The sequence below is a fragment of the Thermobia domestica genome, chromosome 15 (genome assembly GCF_964235325.1).
Source record: "Thermobia domestica chromosome 15, izTheDome1.hap1.1, whole genome shotgun sequence".
Lineage (NCBI taxonomy): Eukaryota > Metazoa > Arthropoda > Insecta > Zygentoma > Lepismatidae > Thermobia > Thermobia domestica.
This window is the reverse complement of record NC_137468.1, coordinates 90,039,907-90,060,016: the sequence shown is the minus strand read 5'-3', so window position 1 is coordinate 90,060,016 and position 20,110 is coordinate 90,039,907. Positions and strand designations below refer to the sequence as shown.

Here is a 20,110-nt window from a genome sequence, read left to right as displayed (position 1 = left end):
GTTAAATTTGTCATAGGCAAGGGGGTGATTTCACCCTGTGTTTTTTAATTCCACTGGGTAAAATTTACATGCAAATGGCAGGTACATTCTTTCAAGCTTCCCTTATCAATTAAGGCTAAAATCACTCAGGAGTAAGATGGCGAATATACCATATTTAAAAAAATAAATAAATAAAAGATTTAGTTATACGAGCTCCGAGAGAATATCAGATTTTCGTAAACCATATTGTATATTTTCTTTGAGTCTTCCTATTGAGCATATTGCTTGTGGTTGACATGAGTGTGAGGAAAAATGGTGGATTCAAGTGTGTTTCGAGGACAGGTTTCCGGTTTTTGGAAACACGATGTGTATGTTAAAGGAATAAATACTCGTATTGATTAGGGTTATATCTATCAAGAATAAGGTGTCTTGAAAAAAATTACATGGCACAACTAGTAAATTGTGCATTTCATACAGATGATAAGCATCAATGAAAATTCGAAGACACATACATTCCTAAGTTGATACCTAAATTATTTAGCTATTTGGTATATAACCATTAGGAATTTAGAATTATTTATTATGATTGTTCAATTTATTTATATGATTTTTTAAAATGCAAATTTCCGTACCGTACTTATTAGTGGGACACATTTAAATTGTTACAGTTCCAAAAAGAGACATCGGAAGAAAAAAAGTGGAAACACTGGAGAACGTGAATTGGAGAATACGTTGGATGATGGAGAAGTCCAAGCCGGACGAAATATCTTCATTCAGGTAAGCTAGGCTGTTATTACTGTAGTGAATGATGCTAATTCAATTCACTTGTGCATAAGGGTGCATGCGTGACAGCAGGTGCGTTCTTAAACAAACAAACAAAAAAAAAAAAATCCCGATAGTCGAATTGGACGTTAACTCTAAGCGTAGTCAAAATGTAACTTTTTAATAGTTGTGATACTACCGTGGAAAGCAGTGATCAGTAAGCCGTAAGGTCATAGGTAGCATGCACTAATTGCGTAAAAAAGAAGACATATGTATGTGTAGAACGTTCTTTTCAAGGTAGAATATTCCAGAGATGAAAGTTTGGAGAAATAAATATTCAGATGGGTTGTCTTGGGCATAACTATGGAGAAAGATTTTTAACAATGCCGTTGTATCCCGTTACAGTGTCTATCCATGTGTCAATTCATCATGAGAATATTTAATTTAATAAACATCGCTGGAAGAAGTGCAGGAATTCTTTTATTTAGGGAATAAAATATAAACGATAATAGATATAAACAAGATGTAAAATCCAGAAAATCTCAGGCAAATAAGACAATAGAAAGAAAAGAAAGCTTCTTCTAACCGGAAATACCGATATAGAACTGAATAAATGGTGATATATGTGTTGAGTGTGTCGTTACATATGTGAGACACGGACTTCAGAGGGAGGAATTGATAGATAATATACCAAATGAAAAAGTATTATAAATGGTAAGAGAAAGGCTGTATATTGAAGAATATCTCGAAAAGAAAGGATGATTTGACATATTGTGTTATACGGAGGGATTGTGCTATTAGCTATGAAAGAAAAGCAGAAGGAAAAAATGCCCAAAGGAAGACTGTGATTGAAATATATGAAGCAATAAAAGATGTAGGGAAGAAAAAGTAGAGAACTAAAAATTGTGGGTCAGGGTAGGGAAGAGTGGAGAATTGCGCCAAGGCAATCGAAAGATTGCTGAACTGAGATCATTTCGTATTTTTAAAAAGATTTGTTTAATGTCTTACGGATATACTCAAGGAGACGATCTGTAGGAAACAACAAGAGAACGGTAATAGTAATTACATACATGGTATTGTTCTCTACCTAGTTATATCATAAATACTGTCACAAAGTTTGGAGTGGCGCTGTAGACATCCGGAGTGGTACAGTGCTGCCACCTGTGTATAAAGCGGAAGATGTATGTAGTGTGTGTGTGTGACTGTTCATGACATACGTTGATATTGTACTGAGTTCTGATGGAGTGGGGCGATTACGAAATCGTGTAGCAGTAATTACACTACACAAGGTCGGGAAGACAGCAGGTGAGATTTTCAACCTCCTGAAACCCCTACAAATCAGCAAGAGATTCGTGTATCGCGTCATACAGCGATACACCAAGACTAGAACGGCAGCTGACCGCGCAAGGAGTGGCAAACCACGAACGGTACGAACCCCGCAGGTCCAGAAAGCAGTCGCAGCAAGAATTCGAAGAAATCCTGTTCGAACACAGTATGATGGCTGCTAAGATGAACATTAGCAGAAATTCCATGTCTCGTGTGCTCAGAAGTGACCTACATCTACGAGCGTATAAGAGGCGGACTGGTCACTTTCTGACCCAAACAGAACCGCAGATTTCACTTTCTGCGTTTTTGCGAACAAGGTGTTAAAACATCTGCCAATGTGTACCAGGACACAGTGCTAACACCTATAATGAAACCACTGTCTGCTACCATGTTCCCTGGAAAAAAGTGGACCCTCCAGCAGGATTCCGCTCCAGGCTACAAAGCGAAAACAACCGAGGAGTGGCTGGCACGGAACGCCCCGACTTCAATTCTACCGCTGATTGGCCTTCTAGCAGCCAGGACCTTAACCCGTTGGACTACAAACTTTGGGCACTCCTTCAGGCAAAGGTCTGCCATAAACGGCATCCATCTGTCGACAGTCTGAAACAATCCTTGACCCGAGCAGTGAACAATTTTCCCATGGACGTGGTGCGTAATGCCATTGACCAGTGGCCGGACAGACTTCGTGCCTGCATCAAGGCCAAGGGGGGACATTTCGAAAAATGATTCATGTGTCAGGTGTACAACATATCAATGTAAAACATGATCAAAATAAATTGCCTTGGTGTTAATACTGTCTGTGTTATTAACATTCAAACTTGTGACAGTATTTATGATATAACTAGGTACAAAGTGTTCTTTCATTGGATCAGATAAGGATTCCTTGTAGCTGAAAAAGAAGGAAAGCTTACGACTATGCTGTCGTGTCCCTCGCGTTGTATTTTGAAGGTTTCAGATTTGCACTGTGCAACACTAAAAATTTACATGCAAAAAGCGTGGTTCAAACCAAGGATCTTACTAGAAACTATTTGTTGTTGGATTTCAATGATTCTATTTTATTCTAAAGTTTCCGTATTATTCAGTTTGTGTTTTCACTTGGAACAGTGATTCTTCAATGTATTGGGATCATTGTGTTGTATTTTAAAGATAAGTGAGGCTGCAGTGGAGAGCCCGTTTTCGTTGTCGCAGGGTGTCAGTATTTGACTTTCCATACTACTCAAGCAGAATTGAAGAATAGTAAGTGTAACGGATACGAATTTCAATTGAGAAATCACTATCTGCAATGAAATCTGAAATGTAATTTTCTTCGAAAAAATAGTAAAATAATGTTGCTGTAATCTTCTCCGGGATATTTCATGGTTGTAAATTTTATTAGTGATGCATTAAGTAGAGTGACTTTCGCTATATTATCTACAAAGACGGAAGAAATAATAAAGTTTTCAGTTCGGTTTATGATCTTTTTCTTCTTTCACACAGGATCTTAGGAAAGCCATGGAAGTCCTCTCCTTCCAACAAAAGCCTGCAAAAACAACAGAAGAAGCCTTACAGAAACAGTACCAGTTTTGGAGTACACAGCCTGTACCTAAAATGGGTTAGTATATATTTTATTTAGGATTTTTTTTTTTTTTTTTTTGTATAGTTCTCAAAGATATAATTACAGGCCTGAATTTTTCTAAGTCCCTAAAAATTGTCAGTTTGGCAACAACACACACGAAGGGGAGAGAGTCGGAGTAGTGAAGCCTTCCCAACACCTTGTTGTTTGATGCTTGAAATATTCAACTCCTGTTTTATAAACATAAGTAAATAATAAAAATAAAAAAGGAGGCTCTTCATGTTTTAAATCCTTTTTTAATTTTAAGCAAGCCGATGAAGGAGAAATTTTCTTCTGAAAGCGCTACTTACACGTAGAAGAAAATTCTGCTATATATCTTCTGCGGTGAGTATTAGTCTTTTTGCTTTTTTCTCATTAAGAATGATAATAGTTCACGAGAAGCGTTGTTTTGAATCGATTTAGCGTTCTAAGAATTGATACCATCCCACTATTCAAACTGGAAATTTCAGATATAAATCATTTTCGGGTTTAACGTTGATTGCCATAAAATAAAAACCGCAGTGGATACTGAGAAGCGGGTTTCTGTTGTAAAAATTCGACCACTTCCAAGTTTAACGGTGATCGTTATAGAGTAAAAACGATAATAGAAGGCAAGGAGTTGCTTGAGCACTGCAATCAATTAAGCGTCTAGGAATATATTTCGTCTGCACTCTAAATCTCTTACAACCGGAAGTGATAAAAATCTACCACTTCCGGTTTCAATATTACGTCATACAAACCACTCCTTCATGTAGTATACACGTGGCACGTATATATATATAAATTGATGCTTCTTGACAAGTTTCAGTAGGCTTCACGCATTATTTAATTATGTAATTACACACTTACAAGTAATATTTTTGACACAAAGTATTTGTAATTCTAAGTACGTGTTCACTTTTAAAATTTAAACCAAACAAACCCATACCTTACGTTAGGTAGAACTATGTTTTGACTTTAGCGCAGTGGCAAACTCTTAGCGCATTTGCCAAGGACGACGGTATTCTTGATACTGATGAGTGACTTCTCAGAAAGAGCTAATGTACTAACATCAAATATAATTGATTTTAAGGTCGTCATCAAACGAAATCATTTGCAGTCTTTGACGAATTATCCTTCGGAATAGCTGGTTCCCAATATTGAATTAGTTGCATCTGTGGATAGTGTTTTACAGGTAGTGAAATATTGTAATTTGAATAGGCAGTCATATTCCGTGAGTGATGCAAGTGGGCGTTTGTCCTAGACCCCGCGCTGATATATCCGATGCCGTAGAAGAAAGTAGGTTGTTTAAGAGAAATAACAGATTATTCTTTCTGATTCATTCTTGGAAAGAAAACTATTTATAGATAATGAACTATTACTTTAAGGCATTTTTTCAAGTGTTATATTCATATCGTGAAATGTATTCATAAAGTTAACAGTGGATACGTTAAAAGTATGCGTATCCAATTTAACCTTCAATATGACAAAATTTGTTGTAAAAAATTAATGTGGATTAGATTGAATTTGTAGATTATTAAACTGTAAGTTTGGTTCTATTAATGAAAGGAAGAAACAACCGTTTTAAACTTACTTTTACACAACAAATACTCTGTAGGTGTGAATTCAATAACACACACAGAGTGAAAAACTTCATGACGACTGGGACTCGAACCCGGGATCTTCGGCATACCGTGCCGATGCGTTGACTACTACGCCACACAGTCCGCTCCCAGAACATACACACTCTCTCACTCTTCGGAGTTCTGTCTATCAGACTCATGGCATGATATTGCAGAATCAGATCTCGGGTATGTTACAGAAATTATTGGTATTTCGTATAAAAGGTTATAACGCTCTCTTACGAAGTGCTTAGCACACAAGTCTGTGGCAGAGCATAGGGAAAATATCGGCCAAACAGGTTCTCAAATATCTGATGCTGAACACAGTCGGAAGCAAGTGCAATGTTCTTCCCCCTTCCTCCCATCGGAATTGAAATATCGCGCTGTGCCAGAGCTTAGGTATATCAAATTGTACTCAGTACAGCTCCAAATCATTTTGGTTTCTCCCTAGATAAACTAATAGAATATAACATGAGAGTGCTCACTTGTGAGTGTATTATTTATCTTCAGAAAGAGAGTACAAGCAGGTTTTAGTAAAGATTCGTAATTAAGAATATGACTTACGTTCACAAATTTGATTCTGAGACAAAACAGACTTGGAACTAGTGGTAAACACACCTCATCCCTATCCCCAATATGCTTCATGTGAGACCGTTTAGTGTATTGGTAGTGACCAGTGTTTTTATGGGATTCTGAGGGCATTGTTATGATGGACTAAACGATAATACGATGAACGAAACTGCGAACTAGTAAGACGTTTAAGCGGAAACAAAGACGACATTTGTCTGAAATCGTCCTGATACACCAAAGTGACATAAAGTTTATAGGTGTAATAGCAAACTGAAGAAACGAAACGTTGCCACACGAAATATTTTCTAATACTCCTTATTTTTTCTGCTTCCTAGCTTAATAAGAATAATAATGAACTACGCTGTAGTAGTAATGAAGTTATGGCTGATGGTGATTTTCTCAAGTGTTTGTCCAGATTTACGAAAATCTTGTGGATCGATGTAAGAAGTGACTTGCACTTAGGATGAATTTCATTGGAAAGTATAGAAAATGTTTCATTTCTGTGCGACTTCTTATTTTTGCTTAGGTTAGAAAGTTGTCAATCACGCCCGTGTAATATATATAATAAAAAACTGTACGGCAAGCAGATAAGTTTGAAAGTAATAAAAACACTCAGTGGGATTCGAGCCAGGTTCAAAAATATTGAATCCTCATAGAAAAGAACATAACACTCGTCGCCATTGAAACAACTGTAGAATTTCCGACCTTCTCCCAGTTGTATTGTAGATGACGAAATTATTAACAATCCTCATTGTTTTTTACGATTTTTTTTCCGAAAAGCGTGTGTAATTTCTTTTAACTATAACCAAGTTTTCTGCATTTTCCAAGATATATTTTGTTCTAAAAGTATGATTGTAACAAAAGAAAAGCTGAGAATTTCAAACAGCAAACTGTGAATTGTGTTCAGAAGTCTTATTTTTTTTTCTTAAATCTCCTCTCCCATAACTTGGAATGCATTGTTGCGAAACTGACATTTTTAAGGGACTTAACGGAATTATGTTTTGGAGGAGTGTTTAATTGTATAAACTTATTGCTGTGTTAGTGAATATTATATATGCTTGTTTTAATTTTTCTGCCTATTTCATGATCTTTTTTGTCAATTCCTACTAGACAAGACTTTATTATGAAATGGGAATTTCAGTATAAGTGAAACATTGATCTTTGATTCCGTTTGTACATATAGCTATTGTCCTTTGATTTTTAATATTTTGCTTGCTGTTACATATTTTCTTTTGATTCTTTTTAATATATTTGAGATCTCAAAATTACGAAATTGACTCAACTGCCATTTATTTTTAAAATCCTTTTCAGATGAAAAGATAGCTGTAAATGAGGCAATAGAACCTGATAAACCAATATCGGAGATACGCCAGGAGCCTTATACTCTTCCTGAAGGTTTTCATTGGGACACACTTAATTTAGATGATCCTTTAGTGGTAAGTGGTATCTGGTTGTTTTACACTTAATTTAGGTAAAGGAGTTCCAGGAAACAACCGGATCACTGTATTACATACTTTCTTTATGGAGCGTAAATCAGTAGTCTTAGAACTTTTTCTCGGAAGAGATGAATATCATAATACCAAACGAAAGAATGGCTGGGAAGCTTGTGTTTTTAAGTTATTTCCACAGCATAGTCATTCCCTGGGATCACAAAATTTTTCAAGTTAAAATGAATTTGTATGGGATATTAAGTAAAACAAGACTTGTCTCATGGATTCATTGCCGTAGTCAGATTTAATATCTAACGTTTCTAACATAAAAAGATGAAACAACTATCTTAAATAGATTCTGTGACATGCAGCTATTTGATGATTAAGATGTTGCTTGTTGCTGAGTACGAAGCAGAAGACGCTTAGTTCAGTCATCATGCAGACTTCAAAGATCGTTACTCAACGTTCTGTTTGTTGTAGTTTCACAGCGTACATGAGTTGTCTAAGATGACTCAGAAAACAGAAAGCTATTAGGACATGAAGCATTCTCATAAATATATCACGGGACACACTAGCTATTCCATTAGCCATGGCGATCATTTGCTTCGTGTTGTTTCGGTTCCTCATTTTAGAAATATCAAGAGAAACTTCCATCTTCCGCCAAATAAGGGATTACGGTGTCCTGTATCATATCCATGCACCGTATAGCATTGAAATTATTACAATGGATATGGATCCAATGCTACTGTTAGCTCATGTTTTCACTACACGGTAATATTAAATCACGAACGACTGTGAATGATTCCATCCAGAAAGAGTCACTTAACTCCAGCATTTGTTAACTTCACTATACGTAGAGAACTGAAATTGTCAGCCAAGAAAAAAGACTATGTAATTCCGTTGACTAGGTTTTAAAATACAGGTGATGTACTCGATATGTCTCCGAAGATCATTCTTTTGGTCCTGAACGAGTGCTATGGTGAAGAATCCATAGGTCCATAGTGATGACTGTGTACCACTAAAAGTTGTCGTTTATTATGTTACGGACTTTTGGCAAATCACGCTTAAACCATTGTTAAGGCTCCCTCTTCCAATTTGGTTTCGCAAAATCTCTACTGACTTGTCATAAATAGTCCCTCTTTTTCTAAATTTTTAAATTATGTATGTAATAGTGTTGTGCGAATTGGTCTGTCCCTAAGGTCGTTATTAACATTTGTACAGAGTCTTCCAAAAGTCCTGCAAAAAAGTAAAAAGCTGTAACTTTGAAAGTACTACTTACAATTTTGTATTTTGTTTGTAATGTTTAGTGGAAATGTTAAAATTTTTGTTGGCAACAATGAGCGGATGTAAATGTTGACGTCATAACCGCAAATCACGTGACAAAGATGGCGTCTACTCAAGAGAAAGCGCAGTGTGTGGCGTGGTTTTGTGAGTTAAAATGTAGTGTTTTGGTGAGAAGAAAATTCCGACAAAAATATCAGAAACAACCACGTGCAGGTTCAAGTATAAAAAGATGGTACGATAAGTTCCTAGCTACCGGAAGTGTCTTGGACTTGCGTCGTAGCGGAAGGCCAACAACCAGTGTTGATGTGATTCAGTCCGTGCAGGAAAGCGTGTTGCGAAGTCCAAAGAAATCGTTGAAGCGCAGATCCTTGGAGCTGCGAGTGCCAATGACAACGCTACATAATATCGTTCGTAAGAAAATGATACAGAAGTTTACAAGCAAAAACCGAAAGATGTTCAGGATCTCCGGAAGAAGATACGTGATGTAATTGGGAGTATTACGGATGAAGCACGTCGAAATGCCATTCTTGGGATTCCTGAAAAGACTTCAGCAATGTTTGGGCGTAAATGGTGCTCAGCTGGAGGTTTGGCGTTGAAAAAAATGCTTGGAAACAAAATTTCAGACTTTCTTACAAGTCCACTAAAAGTTTTGTACAAATACAATAAATGGTTACAAAGTTACAGCTTTTTACTTTTTTTACAGGACTTTTGAAAGACTCTTTTATTATTATACGGCAGCTATATTTGCCGTATACCAATGTCACTTGAAGCAGGTTGTCTTTACTGAGCCAGTCCAGGTATCTAAGATAAAATACCGACTTTTAAACTTTCTATGCTAATAAATTAGCAACACACATCAGTCACATCTGACTACGGTTATTAATTCCTGAAACAATTCTCATCTTACTCTATATGTCACATGATCCTATTCCTACTTGAAAGCTTGATCTTCTAGGCGACCACGTTGCAGAAAAGTAGACTCGTTCATCCGTTCTTTGGTGGGGTACACACACATTTATTTTCGTCTCTGTTCCCGAAATAAACGTTAGTAGATGAAAATAGTATGTAAGGTAGTCTCATGCTCATTTTATTATGTAAGTATGACGTCATATTATTTGGAGACTTTATTTATATTACATTTATTTGAACCTGACATTATTGCGTACAAATGTACTTTTATTGTAGAGATCTGTTTCAACCATCTATATCACCTTTGTCAGTAGCTCTTGGAAAACTCACTTAGCTGTGACTGAATGTTAAATAATTACCTGGAGAAATAAATGTTATTCGTCTGTTTCTGCAATATTTTTTGAAATATTAAGGAATAGGCGTGGGACTGAGTAGCACCCTATTCGTATTATAACAGATATTATAAAAGTGATACCTGCTACCCAGGATTCCTGCCTCTCTCCTTTTCTCCAATACTAGATTGAGATAATGACAGACAGTGAAACTAGCGATTAGAGCAGCGTTTCCCAACCGGTGTGGCGCGAGGAATCGAAACAAAATTATTCATTCTATAGTAATCAAATTACAAAACGTAGGGAAAAATGGATATTTCTATTTCACAATACTATGAATCTACAATTTTAAGTTTCATACCGTGTTATTTTTCATTTCTGTACATTTTTAATGTTGAACAAAGAATTTATCATTGTTGTGACCATTGTTGCCTCTTTATTGTTGCAGACTATTTCGTAACTTGAAAATTTAAAATATCATTCAATCTCTTCGATAAAGCAAACATACATACACATTACGTACATTTGTGTTTTAAAAGTAAAAGATTTGTTTGTTCGTTCGTTATTTAGTGATCTTCCTTCTTAGTGAAAGGTTGGATAGTTTTCGAAAGAGAAAGCGTATTTTTAAAAACCTGAGTCCAATATTTCATTGGAGTTGTTTCCTGTTTTTAAACTTGAATGAAAAATAAGCATAATGATTTACCACGGGGGAAAAACCAATGATCGAGCTTTCTTCTCTGTGAGAAGATCAGTAATCCCAGGAAAAAAATATATATATGTACTACTGTGTTTTATATTTACAAATAATAATATCTATAAGTGTGCCGCGAGAATTCAAGTGACACCCGTAGAGTACCACAAGTTGAAAAAGGCTGGGAAACGCATTGAGCTAAGAGCATTCAGGTTTGTTTTCTAGTTGCGTCTGGCACTTAAATGAAATGAAATATTTAGTTTAACGCCTTACGGTGATGTTCTTTGACAAGGAGATTAATGATTATGAAAGAATTAGTGCAGTGGTTATTAGCCTTCTTTACCTGGCGTCCCTCTTCGTAAACCCTGCAAACTTCGCGCCCCAATTCTAGCTCGTTGTTCATACCTGCTTCTTTGTTGGACCTGTTTTGCGATTTCAGATGTAGGATTGAATTCTCAAATCTTCATTAATAATAATAATAATATGATAAAAAGTTAAGCACCTGGAAGAAATGGTCCGATATCACGTAGTTTCGTACACGTGTATACACCATCGGCGGGCATGTAAATGATTAGAGGTGCATTGATCTGTGTCGTCATAGTGTATAAAATGGGCTTGCGCAACATTAGACGGTTGATGAGCACTGTGAAGGACTATAGAGAATGCTACGTGCTCTGTAACATAACGTTACACACTTGACAGGTTTTGAAAGGAACCTCATTGTGTGTGTGCGTGTGATCGGCTGTTCAAATTATGCAATATCCAGACACACAGAGCATGTGGATGTAATACTGGCTTGATGTTAGACTAAAGGGGAACATGAAGGACTATGTTGTGGTCGACCAAGTCTAACATCAAGGGCGGAACACCGTATTATGCTCCAAGCACATTGTAAGCCCTTAACACCTGTAATTCTGTCATCCGGGCACAAGTAATAGATTCACTACATGTCGTATCATTCCGCACCATTAGTCGTAGACTATCAGCGTACGGACTTCTGAATTGCTATCTCATACGTAGACTACCATTAATATCACAACACATGTGACTGGGTTTGGAGTGATGCTATCCCGGGAAGCATAGATTGCTGATTAGTGGCGTCTAATAATTTCAGCGATGAATCTCAGTTTAGCACCACCTCGCAAGATCCATCATCTGCGAGTATGGCGTCACCAAGAGACGACGACACATTCTGTTAGTGTTTTGGAGAAACACCCTGGCATTATGATGTAGACAGACATCAGGCATATGACATGAGGTCACCTCTGGTAGTGATTCAGAGAACTGCCTGCTCAATTTTATATCACCAACATCTTTCGTCCTCTGTGTGTTACCTCTTATGAAACAGTATCGTAATATCATCTTTCAACAGGACAACGTTCGTCCACACATGCCAAGTGTGTGTATGAACTAGTGCTGTCGAATTTTGTGATATTTTCGGGTTTTGAGAAAACCGGTTTTCTGAAAACCGAAACCGCAAATGCGGTTTTCAAAACTGAAACCGCAAAAGCGGATTTTCTTTCTTTTGCATACACTTGGAATATAAACGGAAATCGTTCCTTTTCAATATGCTCTGGACACCGAAGAGTATAGGTATTAAACGTGATTCTAGAAATAGTTTCGAAGTTTGAGGAAAAATAAAGAATATTTGTCAGCATTATATCAATCCTTCTTGTGCTACAATTTTCGATAGCCATTGTAACGTCGCGTTGCGTTTATCGACCATAATATTTTTTTCTTCTAGCGCAATAAATATATTATACTTGAGACACTTAACACAGGCACTATAAAAAATGCATATTTTACTAAAACATCCTAATGTCTATAAAAGTATTGTACCTTGTATACGAGTATAAAAGCATATTTTCCATGTTCCACATAGTGAGTTAACAAATGCATTTAAACATGGACTGCATCTTCGCGCACTGTATTTATACTTTCATTTGGATCTCTTCTGGTAGCCCGCCTCCGAGTGTGTGTATATATATAAACACGGAAGTATGTTTCATTCACTGTAAGAGTCAGCTATTTGTATTCAAACCGATAATCTAGCTCATAATATTGTAAGTTGATTTTGTAGATTTTATAGTCTAGAAATAGGGATGGAGTTTGGCAATAGGAAAAGCAAAGTGATCATATCTATTGTGAAAAATTAGAAGTCAAGCGAGTTTTTCTACAGCATAAAGTCTAATCATTTCATCAAATTCTAATAATTTCACTTTAATTTTTAATCCATTTCCTCCATTTTACTGGGTATAATCTAATATAAATAAAATAAAGAGTTTGTTTGTGTTTATGTATTGTCTGTGTGCGGCCTAGGGACCAGACGAGTGGACCAAGAATTACCAAATTTTGGTCAGGGGTACCTTGGCCCAGGCTCCAGATCAAGACGAAGCCCTTTTTTTAAATTTCGAACCAGGGAGTCTCAAGGAGGGCGTTTACCGGAACTGGCTTGGGAACCACACAAATTGACCGAGAGTTAACAAATTTTAGTCACGAATATCTTGGTGCAAGCTCCAGACCAGAGTTAAACGTTTTTGTGAAAATTCGAACCAGGGAGGGGGGGGGGGGTGTCTCAGGGAGCGTTTACCGGGACATCTAAAAGTAGTAGAAAATGTCCGATATTAGTGTCGAATTCATAGTTTTCGCGGTCGCTGAAATCAATAGTGAAACTCCGATCGCATTAACTTCCAAATTCACGGTATTCGGCTCCGGGCCGGGGATCACCTGGGGGAAGGGGGTGATATACGGAGACATATAAAAATAATCCAAAATGATCGATATCAGTGTCAAATCCATAGTTTTCGCGGTCGCTGAAATTAATGGTGATACTCTAACAGGCGTTGACTTCCAAATACAGACCCCGCTTCGCATGGGTATATTCAACTAGTAGAATAATATTAATGGTAAACTTTTATTGTAATTGAAATTATGAAGCTTTCGTATGTATATACTTTGTGAAACTTCTATAGAGGCAAACATGAACGAGTTTTCATTGTCGAAGCTATTGTAACTAGATAAGTCAGTTAACATTGTTGGAACCGACAAAAAAGTTAAAATGAAAATAGGTGGACATAATGTTTGAGACAGTAAATAATATAAAGGTAACCAAGAAAGTTCTGTCGCTATTTGTGGAGAACTGTGTTCAGTTGGCCCTCACACCGTGAGTTGAATGCGAATAGAGATACGACGAAGGTCAGTTGTTGGTGTGGGTATATCCAGCATACTACCTGGTTATGGCAGTTCAGTTAAGCCGTGAACTTGCGTAAGGACAGAGTGAACATGAAACCTGCACAGAGCGTCATAACGGCGTGTATGCTGTACGAGTTCAAACTGGTGTCAAATGCCGATACAGCGGGACGGAAGATATGTCAGGCCTTTGATGACGGTGTCGTGACTACGCAGACAATGCAGCGGTGGTTTAACAAGTAAGACGGTAACGAAATACTTGAAGACGCACCACGTGCCGGAAGACCAATATATGTACAAAATGAAAATCTTCAGGTAGCAATTGAGGTGAACAGTAGCCAGAAATGTGAGGAACGGGAATGCAATTCAGTGTAAGTGGAGAAACCATTCGTCAGCACCTCTATCAACTTGGGAAGCACTATAAGTTGGGTCGATGGGTTCCACATGATTTGACTCCGGATCAGAAGGCAACACTAGCAGACATCTGTGTTTCTTTGCTGCCTCGTTTGATTAAGGAGCCATTTCTGGGCTGGGTTGTGATGAGAAGTGGGTCCAGTACGAAGCTCCACGGCGCCGTCGTTATTGGTTAGCATTCCATGAACCGGTTCTAAAACAGCCGAAACCAGCGCTGCACCACCAGAAGATCATCCTGTAGATTTGGTGGAATGCTCGCAGCATCGTGCATCGGGAACTGCTATCAGTTGAGCCGTGTTCAAGAAAAACTCAAAACTCTGGTGCCAGCACTTCTGAATCGCAAATGAGTCCTCCTGTTACAAAACAACGCTAAGCTCCACGTGGCTAGGATGACCCAGGACACCATTCTGTGCCTTGGATGGTAAACACTATTGTCTCCGCCATACTCCCCGGACATTGCACCATCCGATTATCACCTGTTCCATTCCTTGGACAATTACCTTAGAGGACACCAGTAGAGGTGCAAAATGCACTTGATAACTACTTCGCTTCACGGCCCACTAAGCTCTACCGCGATGGGAATCCATGGCTTTCCAGAACGTTTATAAGGTCATGGATGCTGATGGGGACTATTTTCGATCTTCCAGGTACGTCTTAGGTGACATATCGATATTTGAAGGTGGTAGGTTAAAAAGCGACAGAACTTTCGTGGTTACTTTTAAACTTAATTTCAGGCCTTCCTATCTGTTCATCGTTCGGGGTATTTATCTTGAGTGAATTAATAAGAAAATTAAATACTGTATCTTAGCATATTTGAATTTTATTTAAAAAACGTTTAAATTCGAAGTCTTGCAAATCACTGATATCTTTGTCGAGGCCAACAGTACCTTCGATGTTGTAAACTGACTTCACGTATCCCATGGTGGTTTGAAGAATTATAATTCGTTATAGTTAATGCATACGTTTGTTTATTTTCACTAATACTTCTGTTAATACAGGATGTATCAGAACTTTGGGAACGTAGATCTACTTCGATATGGGTAAAGATACGAGAAAATGGAAAATAGTTAGGTGGTGTCCAACCTAAGATGGTAAGTTTTTCAGTTGCACCAGACGCTTTGGCTCCACATGGGTAAGGCGTCGTATGTAAAATGGAAAAGCAATGTTGCCAGTTTAGCAGGCTGTTTTCGTGGGCCATCACCATACTAACAGTTCAGCATTGTTGAGGAGCAGATTCGAGGTGTTTTAGGTTCCCTCACATCACACTATGCAGTCCTCCGTGTCATTTTTGCATGTTCGTATGTTCTGTTCGGACAGCCTGCTGAACTCGAAACATTGCTTTTCCATTAACACAGGACACCTTAACCAGTGTAGATTCATATTGAAAACCCCTATTTTCAACAACTTTCTTCTCTTTCGATTTTTTCGTAACTCTACTCGTAACGCTGTTGTGACCTATGGCCCTGGATGTTTTATACACCCGGTATATTTCACAGTGTATTGTAAGTTCGAGTATGTTCTGCAGTCTCAAGTGAAGTCAGTTTATTATTTTTGATGAAGCTATTCGCAGACGGAATACGGAAAATTTGGTAACTCAGTTTACAACTTTAAAGGTACTATTGGCCTCGACAGATTTTCAAGACATCGAACTTAGAGGTCTTATAATAAAATTCAAATAGGCTAAGATACATTATTTTATTAACAGCTAATTATACAAGAAATGTAATCCTTTTCTTGGTTGTTTCTCGTGTGAGTCTAGTGTGGGAATATAAGTATTAAATCATTAAAAAGAATCATATGATTCTGCGTCGATGCGTGTTGCAAATTGCCACAACAGACTAATATGAGAAGCACACGAGATGAAATAAAGTTCCTGTGCGGGGAACTGGGATGATGGATGGAAACTAGGCAGTACAATTAATTTTAATATCCCAGACAACAAAAACTCTTACAGAATTTCGAAGCATCAGCAGAAAGAATTACGAAACTAAGTAAGTTAAATACAGATCGAAAAAAAAAACAACAACAACAACAACAAAAAAAAAAAAAAGTATTTTCATATGTCTTTCTTAAATTGAGTGTAGATGTCTGTTGTAAATGGGGAGGATAAAATTTACCCTTTTTTATTTTCAGTTAAAAGAATTGTATTTACTTCTAAAACAACAACAACAACAACAAAAAAAAAAAAAAAAAGTATTTTCATATGTCTTTCTTAAATTGAGTGTAGATGTCTGTTGTAAATGGGGAGGATAAAATTTACCCTTTTTTATTTTCAGTTAAAAGAATTGTATTTACTTCTAAATGAAAACTACGTAGAAGACGATGATAGTATGTTCAGATTTGATTACCCTCCAGAATTTTTGAAGTGGTAAGCACCAGTTAAATTGCTTCATTTAATAGTGTTAAAGTATCACGTTATATTTTTTACCTCCAAAATCTGGCCATTTTTCTTTTCCTTTAGAAGCTTTCCGTTTTCGGCCCTTAGTAGTTGGATGTGCTAATTACTGTAATGTTCATAATGTTGCTTTTTTTTCCTTCTTCATGTGTATGATTGTTGTACTTCGTTGTCTTCCGTCCCAGTGGGAGCTCATTTGATTCGGATTCCACGTTAATCAGTAGGTTCCGTCTCATATAACCTCGCTGCTGAAAGGGACGTTAAACTCAAAATCAACTCAACTCGTTGCCTTTCGTTGGATGGTTGGATTGCATTGAAGTGTTGCGTCACTTTCCAGCACCGAAACTGTATAAGACATAGACCTACAGTTTAAGGTAGAATCCAAATCATCGTAATGCGTTCAATATGTTTGTAGCGTCTTCTGCATTTCTCATCTTGCGTTGTGCTAATTCCTGGTCTTTGTATTCCTTGTATGACGACTTTTGTTTCTCGATACGAGTTTTCCATTCTCATTTACTAAAGTATCATGAATATTTCTACATGTTAATTGGTTTGTTGTGGCCTTCAATATTAGTATCTTCTGTTATTTTCAGTACTGTATTTTGATTCACTATTTGGCTTAGGTGTATTTGTGGTCCTCTACTGAATTCATTTTTGAAGTAGTTTCCGTAGTTTCTCAATGTATGGATTTGCATGTAATGTAACCTCGAGTATGATTTGCCCTTCACCCGCTTTCCTTTCTTAGTAATGTAAAGAGATTCTTCCTTTAAACAGCCACTCATAAATGTAATAGTCTGTTTTCTGTTAATGTGTTCTGGTTTTTCTTTCAAGTTGTATTTGTTCGTTTATCGTCCATTGTTTTACTCCAAATGATTTTGTTAGACCCAACATAGCAAATGTATTAATGTAAGGTGTATTTGTTTATAGTAGGTTGGATAAAGAATTGTGTCAAAGTGAGAGATGTGAGTCAGATAGCCACAGGTATTCGGTAGGTGATAAAGTGGACACGAGTGGATGTAGTGAATGGAAATGGCTGTGTCCTATTCAGTCAAATACTACAATGTCGTGAAGTGTAAGCGAATATTTCAAGCGCTTAATGAGAGTTCAAGAGCCCTAACAAAATGCTTACGAAAATGAAATATGTTTGAATCAAAACTGAATTGGCTCGTGGCTTCGAAGTGCATAATACTGCTTTTAGAGACTGTGTGAAGCCTATAGCAACGGCAGGCAGAGATGCCGTTCATGACACCAAACTTTCAACCACAGAGTTCATCTCCTTTCTTTCATTTGGAGCTAGACCATCAATGGACTGCGGAAGAGCCAGGGAACTTGCAGAGGTGCGAAAATGACATGCTATGTAATTGCTCAGGACTTACTGCGCCGCTACAAGGAGAAAGGTGACAAGTTCTTAGATGTAAATCACAGTGAATGAAAAAAGCTGGACTCTATCGTGAGTGGTTGATTAATTTGAATTTAGTATCCCGTTCAGCGCCACGGGTATATCAAACATGGGCTTTCAGCTTAACGTGAATTCGAAACTACACGAGTTCCTGCCGGAAATCGAACCCAGATCTCCTGCGCCAAAGACGCATCCTAACCATATATCCACGAGAGAGCTTTCTCGTATAAACCACGCTGGAAATGTGATCCTGTGAATAGGAACACACTGAATTTCTTCATCCAATGGGAGTCCTGCTCAAAATGGGGGCCAATGTTCATTGTGGCGTACGACATTATGGGTAATCATGCAGTATTCTGTACGTTATGGGCAGGTAATCAGTGTAGCCAACTTCTGGAATTTTTTGCAACATAACCACCACCTCCTCACACAAAGGAGAAAGCAACGACCCTTGCTGTCAATGATGCACAGTATCATGACATAAACAGGTGTCACACAACGAACAATATCTGGTAGTGGGAGATATTCGAACATTCACTATATTCTTTGGGCACATCTTCTCTTCGTTAAGATGGATAAACACTTTTTGAAATACGATATAAGAGAAGTCATCGACAAAGCTCCTACGAAACATCGACAAAGATGAACGTGCTGATTATGTACGTCACCTTTCAGAGGAATGACAGAAGGGCGTAGACATGGCAGACGATTACACTGAAGCTCGAGCCTTTGTATTTTTTTTTTTCGTTCGTAATTTTGTATTTATTTTCTTTCTTTTTTTTATCTTTCTTTGTTTTATTCTCAGTGAGTTCAAACCTAAAAGCGGTTTACGATTACCTCGCGTGCAGTTGCTGTCCTGCGCTGCCACACCATAGGTGGCTTCGAATGTCACCAAACTCAGTGTGGGATATACCTAGTTGTGGGGTAATCGATGAAGTTGACAGTTTTCTCAGTCGCCTTATTTTTGAGATTACATCAATTTTCTGCCATTTGTGTTCTGCGGGCTTGGAGGTTTTATTCATTCAGTTGTTTTTATTCTGCGAAAATTCTAACTGAAGAAAAAGAAGACGACAAACTGTGAAAGTTTAAGAACATGAAAGAGGAATAGTACGGAATGAGCTTTAGATATGTGTGATTATTATTATTATTATTATTATTATTATTATTATTATTATTATTATTATTATTATTATTATTAATTTCTTACTAGTAATAAAACACACATCGTCTACCAAAGGTTGCTTCGGTAAGTATTGGACATAAGGCAACCTGGAAAGATATAGAAGTTGACTAAGGTTGGTTGTTGGTATCATTTGGTTGCTGTTTTGTGGTCATGAAGGAAGGGGACTGAGTCTTTTGAGCTTGTGAAGCTGTCCATGAGGAAAACTTGTCTGCTATACTTGTGTTGTGTACTTCTTACTGTTTCGTGGATTTGTCTTTTATGTTTAACGTTCATTCTATAGTTATTTGCTTCCCTTTGATAACGTGTATTTTATTTTATATTTTCCTATTACAGACTTCATCTGTAGGTTGTCAGTTGGTTTTCCTTCTCGCTTCGAGTTAGATATCATCATATACATTTGGTGTATTATTTGTGTTCCTGTAGTTTTATGTTGAACCCATTTTTTCTGTTGTATTGTACTTAAGAGAGTGGGTTGGGTTTTAAGCAGGAACAATGGGTTTAGGCTATGTCTTTGAAATATTCCTCTCCTGATCTGTATATCTTCTGACTGTCCGGTTGTTTTCCACGTAGGGTGTCTTGTTCCCTCTGCTCATGTTTTGTACAGTATGTCACTTTATCGTTTATACATTTTCAAGGAGTCTAGGTCGTAGAGAGGGGTATTGAGTCGTTTACTTTCTGATAGTCTATGTATGCTTAATATATATTTTTTATTTTATACTAACCGTGGTTTCTTATTACCGCATCTACTACTAATTGATTTTTGTTAGCCTGTGAATTTGTTAGCAACTAATCTGTTATTTTATATGATTAGGCACGTTATTGAATTATTGTTGTTCTTGTAGTAGACAATAATAATATAACGAAATTCTACTGTAATTTATTAGAATTAAGAAAAAAAGTAGCCATATTATTGTTTCGGGAATGATTTATTTTCAGAATTCATTTAATTCAAGAAATTAGTTCTGGTATGTATTTTCTTGGGTACCTGGTTTGCAGTTTTTTAAAATAGTGTAGTTATGTATATATAAACGTCACTCTTCGTTTAGTTAAAATAA

At 37.1% G+C, this 20,110-nt stretch overlaps 1 protein-coding gene across 1 annotated transcript in view; it reads left to right on the top strand.

Moving 5' to 3' along the window:
- The window catches only part of Nmt (N-myristoyl transferase), an 89,948-nt gene that overhangs the window by 27,069 nt on the left and 42,769 nt on the right, over window positions 1-20,110 (top strand). Inside the window, exons 2-5 of the mRNA XM_081739933.1 lie at window positions 648-756; window positions 3,544-3,658; window positions 7,141-7,265; window positions 16,355-16,446. Coding sequence (XP_081596059.1) covers window positions 648-756; window positions 3,544-3,658; window positions 7,141-7,265; window positions 16,355-16,446 — 441 coding nt within the window. The remainder of the gene's footprint in view (window positions 1-647; window positions 757-3,543; window positions 3,659-7,140; window positions 7,266-16,354; window positions 16,447-20,110) is intronic.